General features: G+C 22.7%; 1 protein-coding gene across 17 annotated transcripts in view; it reads left to right on the forward strand.

Annotated features, from left to right (window-relative positions):
* Positions 1-18805, forward strand: part of LOC117175996 (cAMP-specific 3',5'-cyclic phosphodiesterase) — an 873036-nt gene that overhangs the window by 817216 nt on the left and 37015 nt on the right. Inside the window, exon 1 of one of the 17 annotated variants that reach the window (XM_033365934.1) lies at positions 18724-18798. The exons of the other annotated variants lie outside the window; for them this stretch is intronic. Within the exon in view, the coding sequence (XP_033221825.1) occupies positions 18739-18798 (60 nt within the window). The 5' untranslated portion in view covers positions 18724-18738. Of the gene's footprint in view, positions 1-18723; positions 18799-18805 lie in introns of those variants that run through there. 17 annotated transcript variants of the gene reach the window in all.

The following is an 18805-nucleotide window of genomic DNA, read 5'->3' on the forward strand; positions in this document are numbered from 1 at the left end:
CAGATAATACGAATTTTCTTGTAAAAATTTAATCTTTTTCGGTTAATAATTTGAAAATTAATCTTCTTTAATTGAATAATTAACAATTTTCTTTAACATTAGTTTTTTTTATTGAATATGACTATAACAACTAATATTTACTATTACGTTATTCATCGAGAATTGTTCTTTTTGAATAAGAATTCAATTGGTTGGTTAAAGGTTGAAAAACTTTTTAAGAAAATCATTTTTTTGTTAAACATTCATTATTTTCTTCGAAACATTACATCTTTAGTTGGAAATTCGTTTTTACTTTGTTAAAAATTATTTTTTAGAGCTGAAAATTCAACTTCCATTTTAAGATTTATTTAAGTTGAAATTTTATTTTTTAATTTCAAATTTGATTATTTTGTTGAAAACTTTTTTTAAATTTTTTAACCGAAGATGTGACTATTCAATTTTTGGTTAAAAATTAATATTTCTGATTCGTTATTTTGTTTAAAACTAATCCTTTTTAGTTAGTTTTGGTAAAAAGCGGTAATTCATCTATTTGATTGAAAAATATACTATTTGAAGAAAAAAATTTTATTGCAAATTATTTTTTTTACTGAAAATTCAACTATTACATTTCTTGTTGAAGATTTTTCTTTCTAATGAAAAATTCATTTCTCTTGACGAAAAAATTACTAATTTGTGGGAAATTCTTTTTTTTCTGTTTGTTAAAAATAATCTTTTTTATTGAAAATTGATCTTTTTTACTCTCGGTACATTTGTCTTTATCAATTTAAATTTCCAGTAATTTGTTGAAAATTCATTTTTATTTGTCAAAAACTATTTTTAATGAAAATTAAAATTTTCTATTTTTTGTTGCAAATTCATTACTTTGGATGAAAAAATGACTAATTAAAAAAAAATCATGTTTCTTTGCTTTTTTTTTAAATTAATTTTGTACAGAAAATTTTATTCTTTTATTTCTTGTTAAAATTATATCATTTTTAGTTGAAAATTAAACCATTTGTTTAAAAAGTCATCTTTTTGGTTGAAAATGTAACATTTTTGTTGATTTCCTTTTTTTAATCGTTTTTTTTAGGTCGAAAATACATCTCTTTGGTTGCAAACTTGACTAATTAGTTGAACAATCGTTTTCGTTGTCCAAAATTATTATTATTTTTTTTTTTTTTGCTTAAAATTGAATTTTTTCAGTTTTTGTTAAAATTGTATCTTTTTCAGCTAAAAATTTAACCATTTGTTTAAAAATACAACTTTTTGGTTAAATTAATCTTTGTATTTTAAAAATTCAACTATTTGCTCTCTATCAGTGAGAAATGGGTCACTAATTGAAATTATTATAAATTTTCACAGATAATCCGTGGGAAAATGTAATCATTTTATCAACGGAACTATTTTCTTCAAATTTATTCCTTTTATAAAAGATTCCATATTAAAATTCTGGTCTTTAATTATTAATTATCAGGAAAACAAAAAAATTGGTCAGGAAAAAATCCCGAAAAATTAGGAAATTTTGAAAATTAAAATGTCTGGTCCCTCTGAATTTATGGTTCCTTGCAAACAAAAATATTTTTATTAATTAACTGCTCTGATCTGATTCGTAAAGAAAAGTCGTAAACAAAAGCTAATCAGATATCTGCATTTCAGAAATTCTAGTTTTAAATCTTAATTAAGCCTGCATATCATTTATTCGCGTGTTCTTTTTTGCAATGGATTTTAAAAACAAGATTCTTAAATCGGTAATTCTAATTAAGTTCTGTTATTATTGATGCTGTCCTCGAAACTTAATCTTAAAAATTAAATCCACAAATCTTGCATTTTAAGTGATAAGAAAATTGTCGAATGCATAGTAATTTTTAAAAACAAGTTTTCTATAATCAATAGTTCTGTTGTTATTGATAATTGTGCTGAAAATGACGCCTTGAAATTAAGCCCACTAATAAATTACTTTCACTGGGTACCCAAAAAGACACATCTTGCATTTTAGATGATAAGAAAATGTGGATAGTGAATTTTAAAGATCAAATTGGGATAGACAGAGTATTTCTGTTTTGAGACAAGATAAACTGTAGACGATTTTAAGTACAATTATTATAAATTAATGCCACCTGTTTCTTCATATTATTATAATTTATTCAAGAGACTGTTATTCCAATAATAAAAAAACCCATGTGTTGGTTTCAAATTTGCATTTGATCATGGCCATTCAAGTTGTTTTTAAAATTAGACTATTCATTCTCTTTATAAAGTATAATCGTGACAAATGAATTGTGTCAAGTTCATAACAGGGCGTTAAATCTTCTCTAAATTGTCCCAATTGCCATAAATATTTAAGCCAATTGAATCACTTTTCTCGAGCACCCTCTTTACTACTTTTACGCTCATGATTTCATCCTCACATATTTCGCAGTCAAAAATAAATTTAAAAATAGAGGGAGGGGGGGGGGGATAGAGTGACTTTTTACGGAAATAGGGAAATAATATGGGAATTTATTCCTTCAAATGAAATTAATGAAGATAATTAATACATATTATAATGAATTAAAAAATACGAAGAAAAATATAAAAAATTGAAGGCTTTAACTTCCCAAGATTAAAAATCAAAATATAATCAATTTTCAACTGAAAGAGTTTTTCAATAAAATAGATGAATTTTGAAAAAATATTTGAGTACATTTTCAATGAAATAGTTGAATTTTTAACTAAAACAATTAGTTTTCAAGCAAAAACGAAATCGCCAAATTTGCAGTGCAAAAAATTAATTTTCAAGAAAGAAGATGAATTTTTAACGAGTTGAGTTCAACAAAAAATAACGAATTTTCCACAAAATAATAAATCCTCGACCATTTTCAACCAAACTGTTGTTTTTTTTAAACCCAAAACGAAGCTTTTAAAAGAGAGGAAATTTCTATTCAAAAGGGCGAAATTTTAACAAAATAGTTGAATTTTCGACCAAATAATAATTAATAATATCATAATAACAATATAATAATAGTTTAACAAAATATATGGGAAGTATCTAAGAAATATTTGAATTTTCAGCCATTAAGATTAATTTTCTATCAAAAAAGACAAATTTATAAAAAAAATAATCAATTTTTTACCATAAAACACGAATTTAAAAAATCTAGAAAAATCATAATAAAACTAATAATAATTCAATAATAATAATATGAAGAAAATAAGAACTAAAAATAATTAAAAAATAAAATAAATAAATAATAAGATAAAAATAAATAATAAAGAAAATGAAAAAAAAAAATTTTCAATAAGAAAAAATAACAAAACAGAAATTTTGTTATAATTAGTTGAATTTTCAAACAATAAGATTAATTTTGAATCAAAAGAGAAATCCTCTACCGAAAAAGACGACTCAAAAAAAACTAGTTACATTTTTAGCCAAAAAGGTTAATTTTAAGTAAAAATATAAATTTGTAGACAAGAAAATTAAATTGTTTACCTTTATCTTTGAAGAAAAAAAATTCAATTAAGTTCATTCATTTCTTACCATAAGCGACGTATTTAAAAAATTCAGAAAAATCATTATAGAAATAACAATAATAATAATAATAATTTATAATACTTCTATAAAATATAGGACTCTTCTACTAAATAGTTGAATTTTCTACCAATGAGACAAATTTTCTACAAAAAAGATGTATGTTAAAAAAAACTCAAACTTTAGCCGAAAAGATGAATTTTTAATTAAAAAAATATAATTTTTTAACAAAGAAAATTAATTTTCTACCATGAAATACGAATGTTTAACAAAATATAGGAACTTTTAACCAAATAGTTGAATTTTCAACTAAACAAATTATTTTTTAATCAAAGAGATGAATTTTCAATCAAATAGTTCATATTTCAAATAGAAAGGATTTTATCTTAAAATACTTTTTAAAAATATTCTGTAAAATTAGAATATAAATAATAATATAATAATAAAAGTTCACAAAGTATAGGAATTCTCGTCCAAATAGTTAAATTTTCAATGAATTTTTCACCAGAAAACGCGAATTAAAAAATTGCACTATATCATAATAGAAACAATGATAATGATAATAATAATCTATATAAAAATCTATTTAAAAAAATGTATAGAAATGTAGAATTTTTCAACCAAAGATATTAAGTTTGAACTAAAAAAATAGACATTTTTAACCAAGGAAATTAATTTTCTATTAAAGACGGATTTTCTACCGAAAAAGATAAATTAAAAAAAGAATTGTTGCAATTTTAACCAAAGAGATGAATTCTTTTAATTCATGATTTTTTCAACCAAATTGTTGAATTTTCATAAAAAAAATTTTGAATCTTTAACAACAAAAAATCTAATTTCTAAAAATAAAAAAATGAATTTTGAACAATTTATTTTTAGCTCAAATTAAGAATTAAGGATTTTCAATCCAAAAGTACTTATTTTTATCCAAAAAGTCGAATTTTTAATGAAATACTTGAATTTTAAATCAAATAATTAAATTTGCAATAAAGTCGTAAATTTTTGAACAAAAAATAGTTGGATTTTATTTTAAAGAGGGTAATGTAGAGAAATAGAGTAATAGGGGAGTGTTTAGTCCTTCATAATAAAAATGTATTTTTAAATTCCATACTTAATTTTTCCTTATTTTCCAAGTAAAACCTGTAATTTAGCATAGAAATTTAAGTAGCCAAGAGAGCCAAAAAGACTGAAAAAAATTCTCATATCATTAACTATTCTTTTCTTATCTTCCCACTTAAATACATTATACACTATCCAGTTTAAAATATTCTCTCGGCGTTATTCGAGCGGTTAGAATAAATAACGATTTTCCTAACCATTCACAATATTTTTCAAACACGGAAAAAAATTTAAAGCTGAACTAAAGATAGTTATCCTTTATTTGACCAATCATTAAAAAAAAAATTGCTGAAATTTTGAAGTTTAAAATTAATTTGACAATTCACGTGAAAATTAAAAAAATTAAAGACCTAATTCGAATTGAAGAACGTAGAAATAATAGCAGAACTTGTTTTTTAATTTTTGTACTTTTCCAAAACTTTGCGAATTTTTTTAGATTTCTGTCACTAGAGGACAATGTAAAATATAATAAGGAAAATGTGACGTATCATACAAAAGATAGAACATTCAACCTCGAATCGGTAAACTTTAATTTAGACTTCCTATATACGTCAACATATTTCCTTTTTTGAGATTCTTCGCAATAAAGACATTTTCTACGACTACATTCTAAATTTAAAAATACAAGTATAACTCTAATAGAGGATAAATACTTTAATTTAATTAAAATACAAAGTGGACAATTGTACCATAATCGTATTTGTTCAAACTATCAGAATTTTTTTATTTACAAAAAATCTTAATCAAAATATCGAGTAGATGCTTTTTTAAGTGAAAAGCTGGTGAAGTCGAGGCCTGGCCTTATTTTAAATAAAATAAATATCGATAAAAAATATGACGTGGAACGGCCAGAAAATTCAATTTTTATCGTGGAGCAATAGAGATTTTTTTTCAAAAAAAGGAAATCTTCATTTTTCGGAATCAATAAATCCCGGAAAATCGTTACAAAAAAGTTACTTTTCAACCAAGAAAGATAAAGTTTGAACCAAGAGGGATGACTTTTCTACCATAAGAGATGAATTTTTAATCGAAAAGAATGAATTTTGAACAGCATAGTTGAATTTTTAATTCAAAATGATGACTTTAATAAAATATTTAAATTTTCAAAAATAAAAAATAGATTTTCAACATAATAGTTCAATTTTATACCAAAAAGATTAATTTAAGTCCAAGAAGATTAATTCTATAAAAAACCGAATTTCCTACTCACTAACTTTGAAATGACAAAAATTATAATTTTCAAAGTAAAAAAAAAATTTTTGAACAAAGTTTAAGTTTTATTTTTAACCAAAAATGAGAACTTTCGGCTATTATGAATAATATTTTACTAAGAAACACGCGTTGTAAAAGAAATACATAAATTTTCAACAAAATTAATTTTAAAACCAAAAAGACGAATTATCTACAAAAAAGTTGATTTTTTAACCCAAAAATATGATTTTTCAAACAAAAAATTTAATTTTGAACTGAATAGTTCAATTTTTTACCAAATTGTTTAATTTTCAAACCAAAACGATTTTCTAGATTTTAGAAAAAGATTTTCTTTTTTTTTAGGCAACAGAATTTTTAACACAAAAGTTGATTTAAAAGAAAATAGATGAATTTTTAAAACTATTCAAGTCAAATAAAAGATTTCTCAAACAAAAGATACATATTTTACTGAAAATGGAATAATTAAATTTTCAGAAAATAAATTTTAATTTCATGATAATAAAATTTCAAGAAATTAGTTGAATTTTCAATAAACTTCGAAGTTTTAACTAAAAAACTTAAATTCTTAACCAAGAATTAAACATTTTAACTAAAAATATACATTTTTAACAAAAAATAGAATTATAAATGTTTGAGATAATAAAATTAAAAAAAAAAATTTTTACTGAAAAATAAATGTACATTTTTAAGCAAAAATGGAATAATTAAAAATGTATAGAATAAAGATAATTTTTAATAAAGTAGTTGAATTTGTTGCCATAGATATTAATTTACAAATTAGAATAATGAATCTTCAATTAAAAATATTTATCTTTAATCAAAAAGATGAATTTGAGCTAAAAAGATTAAATTTCAGCCACCAAAAACGAATTTTCAACCAAAAAGTTGAACTTAAAAATATAAGACGAATTTTTAACCAAGTAGTAAACATTTTAACTGAAAAAATATATTTTTTTAACAACAATAGAATAGTTAAATTTTCAGATAAAAAATTAATTTCTCAACAACAAAAAGACGATTTTTTAACAAAATACATGGATTTTTAATTAAAAAGATGAACTTTCTACTAAAAAAGATAAATTTTTCACCAAAAAATAAAATTTTTTACCGAAAAACATACATTTTTTAACCAAAAATACGATAACAAAAAGAAACAAATTTTTATCAAAATACATCAATTTTCAATAAAAAAGATGAACTTCCAACTAAAACAGATCAATTTTCGACCAAATATTTTATCATTTTTCACTGGAAAATATACATTTTTAATGAAATAGTGGATAGTTAAATTTTGAGATAATAAAATTAATTTTTAACAAAAAGCAACAAAGTTTCAACAAAATACATTAATTTTCAATCGAAAAGATGAACTTTCAACTAAGACAGATATTTTTTTAACTAAATATAACATTTTTCACTGAAAAATATACATTTTTAACGAAAAATTGGATAGATAATTTTTTAGATGATAAAATTAATTTTTAACCAAAAGCAACGAATTTTTAACAAAATACAGGAACTTTCAATCAAAAAGTTGAACTTTTAACTAAAACAGATAAATTTTTAACCAAACATTAAACAATTTTACTGAAAACTATACATTTTTAACGAAAAATGGGATAGTTACGTTTTAAGATAATAAAATTAATTATTAACATAATACATGAATTTTCAATCAAAAAGTTCCAACTTTCTACTAAAACAGATCAGTTTTAACTAAATAATTAAATTTTTAGTTGATAAAGATAAACCTTTAAGCAAAAATGGAACAGTTAAGTTTTCAGAAAATAACATTAATTTTCAACAACAACAAAAAACAAAATTTCAACCATCCCGATAAATTTTCAACTAAAATGAATCTTCAATCAAAAATATGAATATTTAACAAAAAAGATGAATTTCCGAGAAAGTACATGAATTTTTAATTAAAATTCCGAGTGTTTAACTAAAAAAGAAATCAACCAAAAACGGAACAGTTAAGTTTTCAACCAAAAAAAAACGAATTTTGAACAAAAAGTTTGACTTTTCCCAAAAGAGTTGAATTTTGCACTAAAACAATAAAACTTTAACGAAAAAAATGAATTTTCAACAAAGTAGTTGAGTTTTTGATAAAAAAATGTTTTTTCAATAATATACTTAAATTTTCAACAAAATAATTATATTTTAAACCAAAAAACAACTCAGTGAAAATTTGCAAATCTTGGCTGCAAATGAATTTTACCTTGATTGAAGCTATTGTTAGATCTTTGTTTTTCAGGAAGATTGCAGCTTCCATCTCTCACTCAAATAGATTTATCTTGATGCTGCGTTAACGAATCTTGATTGTTCGGAATAGGAGCCAATAAATTTAAAATTCCACATCATAAATGCATGGACAGACCTTTTCAAAAAATTTTTGATATATCTACATTTACGTGACGATGATTTTCAACAACACGCGACTTTGCTTACAAGATACCTTCAATTAACAATATGGTCGCGTGCGAATCATTTGTTTTCGTCATACCAATTATCATAATTATTACGTTTATCAGGGACTAGATTTAACTTGTATCAAACCACTGAACACAAATCGTATGTTGACGTTATCCAGCTATTCTTTTTTTTTTACATTCATTTTTAGCTTTTGAGACTTTAAATCACTGACATAAAAGAAAAAATTAATTCTACTGGGACTTTACAATTTGATTTTTAAAACAGAAGTAAAAGGCAGTGTTTTAAAACAGCTTTTTAATTAGGGGATACTTAAAATCACCCCCTTTAAAGTCAAATTTTTTTTCTTTTAATTCAAATCATATTTGACGTGGAACGAGCAATTTTTTAGAGGACTTTTGAACTTTTAACCAAAAAATATAAATGTTTCATCGAAAAATGCGAATTTTCGAGAAAGCAGTTGAATTCTCGATAGAAGTAATTTTTAACAAAATAGTTGAATTTTCAAGGAAAAAGTTTACATTTTTAAACCTGAAGTTGAATTTTCGAACTACAAAGATAAATTTGCAACCAAATTAAATAATTATTTTAAAAAATAAAATAGGTGATATTCAATCTAAAATAGATTTTTATATTACATTAAAAATAGTTGATTTAAAAGAAGAAGAATTTTTAAAAAGAAGTTTAATCTTCAACCAAAAAAGATTCATTTTCATGAAAATAGACTAATTTTCTATCAAAAAATTGAAATGTTCAACAAATTAAGTTTTTAACAATATAATTATATTTTCAACAAAATAGTTGAATTTTTAACAAAGAAGTTACCTCCGTCCAAGTAGTTGAATTTAAAAAAAAAAGATAAATTCTCGACGAAAAATATAATATTTCATATTTGAATCAAGAAAATATTTTAATTTTAAATCAAGAAGAGTTGAATTTAACCAAACGATGAAAGTTCAATTTTTGAAAAAAAATTCAAACAGATGGATCTTCAACAAATAAAATGTATTTTTAACAAAGTAGTTAACTTTTAACGAAGTCTTTACATTTTAAAATGAGATGATTAATATTTTGTTAAAAAGACAAAATTACAACAAAATACATCCTTTTTCACCTGGTTTGTTGGATTCTCAACTTCTAATGGAATATTGAACTTTTTAGATTAAAAAATAAATTTGCAATCAAAAGGAAAATTAGTGTTCAACAGAATAGTTAAATTCCCATTCCAAAAAAAGAAATTTGAACCAATAAGGTTAATTTTCTACTAAAAAAAACCAAACAAATTTTTATCTTAAAATGATGAATATCAAAATCAAAAATATAAATTTGCAAAAAAAAAGTTAATTTAAAAAAAAATAGATAAAAAGTTTTACCAAAATAGTTGAATTCCGCCAAAAAGACGAATTTTCAACAAAATAGTTGAATTTTCAACCAGAAAAAAATGTTCAGTCAAGAGATAAAAACAATTGCAAGAAAATTATGGAATTTTTCAACCGAAAATGCAAATCCAAATGTTGATTTCATAAAAAAATAATTTTATTACCAAAAAAGACAAAATAACAAAATTTTTGAACCACATTCTTAAATTTTTATTTAACAACCATTTATTTTAAATCAATAAAAAACAACTTTTTAACCAAGAAGACGAGATTGTAAATAAAATGGTCAACTTTCAACCAAATGGTTAACCAATAATAGAATAGTTAAATTTATAGTGAAAATTATTAGATTTCACAAAAAAAATAACGAATTTTATAACAAACAGTTCAATCTTCAACCAATAAAATAAAATTTTAACAAAATAGTTTAACCTAAAAACAAAAAATATTCATGCATGAATCTTTTTGGGCTTGTAACTTCAACTATTTTGTATAAAATTTAACTAGTTTTTAAAATTAACAGTTTTTTAAAAAATCACTATTGTTGGGGTTAAAAATTGAAAATTTCAGTCAAAACTTTGTCTTTTTTTGGGTAGAAAATTAATCTTTTTGGTTAAAAGTTCATCTTTTTGGTTGGAAATTGTAAATTGCACTATTTCATTATTGATTAAAAATTATTCTTTTTTTTATCATATTTTTTATTGAATTCATCTTTTTTTTTTATAAAAATTTAAACTAAATTTGTTCTTTTTTCGTTGAAAATTAATTATTTTGACTGTACGTAAATTTAATAACTCTATTTATAATTGAAAATTGATAGTTTTTAGTTGAAAATTCAACAGTTTAGTTGAAAATTTATGTATTTTGCTGTAACATTAACTTTTATAGTTAAAAATTTAATTGGTTGGTTGTAAATTTTATTATTTTCTGGAAAATTCGACACTTTTTAAAAAATGATCATTTTTGGTTTAAAAATTAACTACCCTTGTAAAAAATTAAAATATTTGATTGAAAATTCATCAGTTTAGTTGAAATCCTGTCTTTTTGGTTAAAAATTGAACTACTTAATGGAAAATTCGCTTTTTGTTGATTGAAAATTAACAGTTTTTGTTAAAAAAAGAAAAATAATATTTTTTCTTCAAAAATCAACTATCTTATTTAAAAATTAATTTTGTTAAGTGAAAATTTATTTCGTCAATTTTTTCCTAAAAATTGATCGTTTTTAATTGAAAATCCAACTATTAAATTACTTATTGAAAATGAATATTTTTTTCATTAAAAGTTAAACTATTTTTTTAAATTCATTTTATTTTTGGAAGATTTTGTTAAAAATGCATTCTTTTTCTTTTGAAAATTAATTCTTCTCACTGTAAGTTTAACTATTACATTATTGATTGAATATTGATGGTTTTTTGTTTGAAAACCCCACAATTTGATTGAAAATTTCATTTTTTTGTTTTTTCTTAAAAAGTCAATAATTTTTTCAGAAAATCATCCTTTTTGGTTAAAAAGTTAACAACTTTTGTAGAAAATTCAACTATTTGCTTTGAAATTCATTTTTTAGTTGGAAATTTATCATTTAAGATTAAAATTTCTATTTTAGCTGTATAAATTGCGTCTTTTTTGTTTAAAAATCCTGTTGCTCGGTTTAGTAAAAAAAAAATTTGGTAAATTTAACAATTATAATTAAAAGTCAACCATTTGCGAAGGAAAATTTGCTAAAAATTCGTCTTTGATTAAATTTTTTTTTTATAAATGTAATATTTTTTTATTTAAGTATAAATTATAACACTTTTTAGTTAGTAATTTGTTTTTTTAGGTTGAATATTAAACTATTATGTTAAGAATTTATTTGGTTAAAAAGTCATGTTTTTATTGTAGAAAAAACATTTTTTTGTTTAAAATAAATTAATAAATTTGCATCTAAAATACTTTTCAATTCAGTTGATAAAAGATTCTTTGTTAAATCTATTCCAAAATTAAAAAAAAATATATTGAAGGAAAAATCAGGGAATTTCTGGAAACTAAAGATAACACACAGCCCGTTAGGAATTATTCAATTTCCTTTTTTCCATCCTGATTTGATTTTTCATCAGTATCTTGCTTATCTTGTAAGAATGTCACTTGTTTTCCTATTCATTTAAAGATAAAAGATCGTCAATCTGTATTATCCGGAGGCGCAAGATGGGGTTTAATTCTTGAAAAATAGCCATAAATCACATCTTAATTCTGTTAGAAAGTTGAAAATTTTCCATAGCCCCCCCCCCCCCCCCACCCCCCGGTGTTTGATTTACCGAATGTGAAAGATTACTCATTGAAGCTACACTGAAATTCACGTAAGATATCATGACCACAATAAAAGAGGTGTTATGTCACTGTCAGTGTCAGTCGCAGCCTATGTCAATATACACCCGGCATTGCCGTACGATTAAAGGGTAGACACACAAAAACTAAATAAATGATAAACATCTGTAATATCTCGGCAGGTATGCAACCTAATCTCAGAAAATAAGAGATTCTTCAGATTGCACCATATGGTGTTGATGATGATGGTGCAGCTATTGAGTGGAAAATGACAAAATGTTATTAAGCCAAAAACAGACAAATATTAGGCAAGAAAAAAGAATGTATAATGTGAGATGAAAGCTAAACAAGTCAACAGTGCAAAATCACGAGACTGATAACAGCTAAGTAAGGTGTCGTAATTATTCGCAGAATTCACATGCGTAGTGTCTGCAAATATCATAAAAAACGAGACGTTTATATGGGAAAAGTACGAGAATGTAGCTTTTATGGTAGTTATATTTGGTTGATTCAAACGACATTTTACTGTTTAGTTGAAGATTCAAATATGTTGTTAACAATATGTTTTTATTTGAAAATTAATTTTTTAACTGAAAATTTAATTCGTCCACTTTTAGCTGGAAACTGATGGTTTTGAGATAAAAATTCAGCTTTCAATTTTTTATCTAAAATTGATCTTTTTTTATTGAAAGTTCAACTAAATTGTCAAACATTCATTTTCTTGGTTGAAGATTGAACTAATTTGTTGCGAATTTATTTTTTTCTTAATGAAAATGTATTTTTCTTACTAGAAATTTAATTATTCTATTGTTTATTGAAACTTTATTCTTTTTTTGTTGCAAACTAATTTTTAAAACCAAAAAAGAAAATTTACTGCCAAACTTCGTTTATATATATAATTTATCCATATTATTATAAATAATTTATTTATCAATTACTCCAATTTTAATAATCAAATTTTTATAATAATTCTCTTTGCTTAAGAATTCAGGCAAATCCTTAAACTTTAAAATACACCTCACGGTAATATTCATTTAATAAATATAAATAAATAGTCTTTGATTGAAATACTGTTTATATTTAAATAAAATTTCTAATTTTATGTGTTTTTTTGTAAAGTCGGCAATTTTGTTAAAAATTCTTCCCTTTTGGTTCAAAAATTAACTACTTTGGTATCAAATTTAACTATTTGGTTAAAATTTATGATAATTTTATTAAAATCTCATCTTTTTGGTTGAAAATTTGTTTTTCATTGATTCAAAATTCATCGCTTTTTGCTAAAAATTCAACTATTAAATTTTGTATTGAGAATTCATCGTGTTTAGTTGAAAATTAAACTTATATTGTTACACATTCATTTTAATGGTGGAAGATTCAATTAATTTGTTGCAAATTTTTCATTTTTAAATGAAAATTAGATTTTTTAAATTTAATTATTCTATTTTTTATTGAAAATTTATCGCTTTTATTTGGAAATTCAACTACTAACATTTTTATTAATAATTCATCTTTTGTGTTAGAAAGTTAAACCAAATTTTTAAATATTTTTTTATTTCTTGAAGATTTAACTATTTTGTTTAAAATTCCTTCTTTTTCCCTTCAAATCCAATTAGTTTCACTGTAAATTTAAATATTTCATTATTCGTTGAAAATTTATCGTTTTTAGTTGAAAATTTAATTTTTTTATTAAAAATACGATAATTTTGTTAAAGACATCCTTTTTGGTTTAAAAATTAACTACTTTAGAAGAATATTCAACTATTTGGTTTAAAATTAAATTTTTTTTTTGGAAATTTATCATTTTGGATTTGAAAATTTTACTTTTTTGTAAAAATTTGGTCTTTTTTGTTTACAAATTCATCTACTTAGTAGAAATTGCATCTTTTTGGATTAAAAATGCAACAGTTTTTAAATTTTTATTCAGAACAAATTTTTTGGTTGTAATTTAAACTATTTCATTAACAATTTATTTTATTTTTTGTGAATTTAACTATTTCTTTGAAAATTCATCCTTTTTTTCTTTTAAAATTAATTATTTTTACTGTAAATTTCACTTGAATAACTTTTCTTTTGGTTGTAAATTATACTATTCGGTTGAAGATTTAACTATGTTTATAAAAATTCATCTTTTTATTTGAAAATCAATTTTTTAGCTGAAAATTTAATGCCTCCACTTTTGACTGAAAATTGATTGGTTTTACATCAAAATTCAACTATTAAATTTTGTATTTATAAGTCATCTCTTTTCATTGAAAATTAATCTAAATTGTTAAACATTCATTTTCATGTCATAAGATTAAACTAGTTTGTCGCACTTTTTTTTTATTAAAATTAATTTTTATACCCGAAAATTGAACTATTCTATTTTTAAATGAAAATTCTACAATTTGGATGCAAATTTTTGTATTTTATTATAAATTCAAGTTTTATCGTTAAACAGTTTTTTATAAGGCTGAAAATTTAATTATTTTCTTGAAAAATAGACAGTTTTGTTAAAAATTTATCCCCTTCAGTTCAAAAATTAACTACATACTTTAGTATAAAATTTATCTATTTGGCTGAAAATGTATCATTTTAGTTAGTCTCATATTTTTGTTGAAAAATTAACTATTTAGTTGACAGTTTGTTTTTTATTGATTCCAAATTCATCGTTTTTTGAGAAAAATGCATTATTTTTTTAAAAAGATTCAACAATTTGGTTGAACTACTTTCTTTATAATTCGTTTTTCCAGAAGAAGTTTAATTTTTTAAAGCAGATATTTAGTTAAAAACTCAACTATTAAATTTTTTATTGAGAATTCATATTGTTTGGTTGAAAATTAAAATAAATTGTTAAAGATTTATTTTCATGGTGGAATATTGAACTAGTTTGATGAAAATTTTGGATTTTTGAAATGAAAATGAGATTGTTTAAATTTAACTATTCTATTTTTCATTTAAAATTGATCATTTTTATTTGAAAATTGAACTATTAAATTTTGTATTTAGAATTCATTTTTTGTGGTTTAAAGTTAAACCAAATTTTGAAATGTTATTTTATTGGTTGAAGATTTAACTATTCGTTTGTAAATTAAATTTTTGTGTGAAAATTTATCATTTTGGGTTGAAAATTCGACATTTTTATAGAAATTTCGTCTTTCTGGTTTAAAAATGCATCTATTTGGTAGAATTCTCATCTTTTTGGGTAAAAAATGCAACTATTTTAATTTCTCTATTTTAAATCAATATTTTTTGTTTAAAAATTAAAATATTTTATTACAAATTTATTTTATTTTTCGAAGATTTAATGGTTTTGTTGAAAAGTAATTCTTTTCACTGTAAATTTCAGTAAATTTTAGATTTAACTATGATGTTAATTAGTTTTTTAGTTTAAATTTAACTTTTTTAACTGAAAATTTTATTCATTCACTTTCGACTGGAAATTGATCGTTTTTAGATGAAAATTTAACTATTACATTTATCACTAAAAATAAACTTTTTCGTGTCAGAAATTCAACCACTTGGTTAAAATTTAACGCACTTTGTTAAACATTTTATTTTAATATTTGAAGATTGCACTAGGTAGTTGCAAATCTGTTTCTAAAAAATTCAATAATTCGGTTGAAAATTTATTTTTTAGTTGGAAATGCATAAAAAATTCTAAAAAAATCAAAATTTGTTTCGATTGAAATATAAAATAATACATTTTTCGTTAAGAACTCATATTTCCTGGTTAAAAACTCAACTATTTGGGTAGAAAATTAAACTATTTTCCTGTAAATTAAATTTTTTGTTTAAGCAAATTTTTTTTCAGAATGTTGGCAGAAATTTAATTTTTTTACTGTTTTATAATTCGGCCATTTGTTTAAAAATTCATCTTTTCTAGGTAAAAATGTTAATGTTTGATGAAAAATTCAACTATTTGATTGAAAGTTTATTTTGAAGGTCGAAGGTTAAAATATTATCTTTTTGTTAAAAAATTCCTCTTTCTTGGTCGAAAATTCACCTTTTCGAGTTTGAAAGTCACTATTTTTTAAAGAATTTCACTTTTTAGATTAAAAACTGAACAAAGTTAAATTCCAGCTTCAACGATTTAATATCAAATCACAAATAGCAAATATTTCCTTTCAATCTATTCCCCCGAGAGAATTCGAATCCAATGTCCAATGGATTTGCTGTCGTATTTTTGTAAAAGTTTCGCTCGCTTTTAGTGTACTAGGATCATCAATAGTAGTTTTTTTATTGGAGTGGATAAATAATTTCCAGTAAAAAAATTTTTTAATCTTGTTTTCATATTTTTGAACATTTAAATTCGAGCTAAAATTATATTTAAAAATTAGTTTTTTTTTCTTTAAATTATATTAATATAATTTTTCCAAGATTCTTGAGAAAATTCGAAAACTCTTTTGAAGATTTTAGATCTGCCGAAAAAGTATCTAGCAAATTTTGAATAAAATTCTTCTACTTAGCAGGATTTTACGAAATATTAAGAAAAACTGCAGTCAGTTTAAAATAGATTTAGGACTTTTAGGAATTTCGAAAATTTGTAAAAATATTTTATAAATTTTCGGAAATCTTTCTAAGTTTCAGAATATTTTTCATAGTTTTTAAACTTCTAAAATTGCTAATATTTTTTGAACTTGCTTTAATTTTTCCTAAACTTTAGAAAATGTTTTAAAATTTCAAGAAATTGTCCAAGATCTTTCGGATTCTGTGTTGACAATTTTTGGTTTTTTGAGAAGTGCTTTAAATTCTTTTTAAATCTTCGCTAGAAATTATTTTTTTCAATAAAACATCACTTAAAATTTCCTCAAGAATATTAAGAATTATTTTTGAATTTTTTTGAAACTTTTGAAAATTCTTGAAAAACTTCTTTTTTCGTAATGTTCCGAAGTTTACATTTTTTAAACCAATTTTTGAAATACTCACAAGTTTAAAATAATGTTTTTTTTTCAAAACCTCTAAATACTTCTTAAAATTTCTCGATTTTGAACAATTTTTTTTATGTGCAAATAATATTTTGAATTGTTTTCTATTTTCTCGTGAAATTCGTTTTTTTTTAATCAAAAATCATGTTAAATTTTCTGAAGAATCAAAGGAATTTTTTTTATTCTTTTGAAACCATTAGGAATTTTCAAGAAACTTATATTTTCGAAAACTTCAAAAATCTACATTTAAAAATTTTTAATCCTTAAAACTTATAAATTATTTTTGAATTTTTTTAAAACTTCCAAACCTTCTTAGTATCTTTAAAAATTATTATAATTTTACCTAATTTTTTTTTCTGCGAAATAACACATTTTTTAAAATTTTGGTTTAAACTCGTTAAATTTTTGTTGTTGAAATTTCAGGAAATCATTTTGAATGTATTGCATTATTTTTTAAATCTTCTCCTAAAATTAATTTTTAACCATAAAAAAATATTTTTAAATTTCTCAGAAATCTTAATACAATTTTTAAATCCTTCGAAAATCTCCAAAGCTCTTAAAAATCGTGTACCAAAAGTTTTATCTCTTAAGCTTACTCGAATTTTTTCTTCAATTTTGTTCAAGAATCTTCTTTATATTCTGTTAAAATTTTAGGAAATCATTCAAAGAATTTTGAACTCCTTTTCAATTATCTCATAAAATTAATTTTTTTAGGATAAAGAATCATTTGAAACTTCCTCAGGAATCTTAAGAAGTATTTTTGATTCTCTTGAAACCATTCAAGTTTCTTAAAAAGCTTCTTTTTCGAAATCTTTAAAAAAAAGTACTTGTTTAACAATTTCTTAAATCCTCTCAAGATTAAAATTATTTTCGAATATTTACAGCAATTCTAAGTATCTTTTGAAATAATTCAGTTTGTCTAAAACAATCTTAATCTTGCAAAATCAAAAGAATTATTTGAAAATTGACTAGATTCTTTATTTATGTATCTTGAAAAAACCTGAATTATTTTTTATTTTTCCAGAAATCTCATGGTCGTCACAAGTATTTTTATTATCAGTGCCGACCAGTTTATTCATATATTCTAAGCTTTTGTCCATAATTTTATTTTTTCATCTGTTTAAAAGTATAAAATCAAATCATAGTGTTGTAGAAAAATCTTAAGAACATTAGTTCCCAAAATTAAAAACTCTTAGAAATTAAAATATTTTGTTTTATTAACAGTGTTTGGAATCATTAAAAAATTGATTATGACGAATTTATTTTAAAAAATACTCTAGAATTTATTGTCCCGATCAAAGTCGAAATTAGTTCATTTCCGAAGAAAATAGAAAGACTCCCACGCAATGATAAATGTGAAGACTTTCAAGAGAGTTCCCTAGAATCGGTTTTTTCCGAAGAAATTAGTTTCTAAACTGTTTCGCAAAATTGAAGCAAAATTAGAAAATATTTTCACTGTCAAAACTCTTCTATTCTAGTAGTTTGATTCAATTTCTCGTTAGAGAGATGCCGCAATGTTTTGCTTTTATTAGGTAAGCGATCAAAAATAAGCTATCGCTTTTTCTTTATGTCATCAATCACTCTCTAAAAGATCTAACCAGGACAATTTAAAAGGAAATCAGCTCTAGATCAATGTACTCATCATCGTACGATAATCGATGACGATTATGGCTACTAATAGTATTTTTTTTTAATTGTCATTTATCAACCTCTCAGGCACTTGAGAAGACTAACTTCCGGGAGGAATCGTTATTTAAAATTTATTTCTCTTTGCTCAGTAGAATTCTTGTAGGAAAAAAACAGAGTTTGGCAGATTCTGTCCCGTTGTTTTCAAATATTTGCTCGAAAAATATCACCAGTTTGTCGGATCCATTTCTCTCGACTTGACTTGTTGACGATGATTCTCGCCAATGGTCAGTCGCAAATACGTTTTTGGCTAATCTCCATATTAAATCAGGTGAAAT

Source organism: Belonocnema kinseyi, chromosome 7 (assembly GCF_010883055.1).
Source record: "Belonocnema kinseyi isolate 2016_QV_RU_SX_M_011 chromosome 7, B_treatae_v1, whole genome shotgun sequence".
NCBI lineage: Eukaryota > Metazoa > Arthropoda > Insecta > Hymenoptera > Cynipidae > Belonocnema > Belonocnema kinseyi.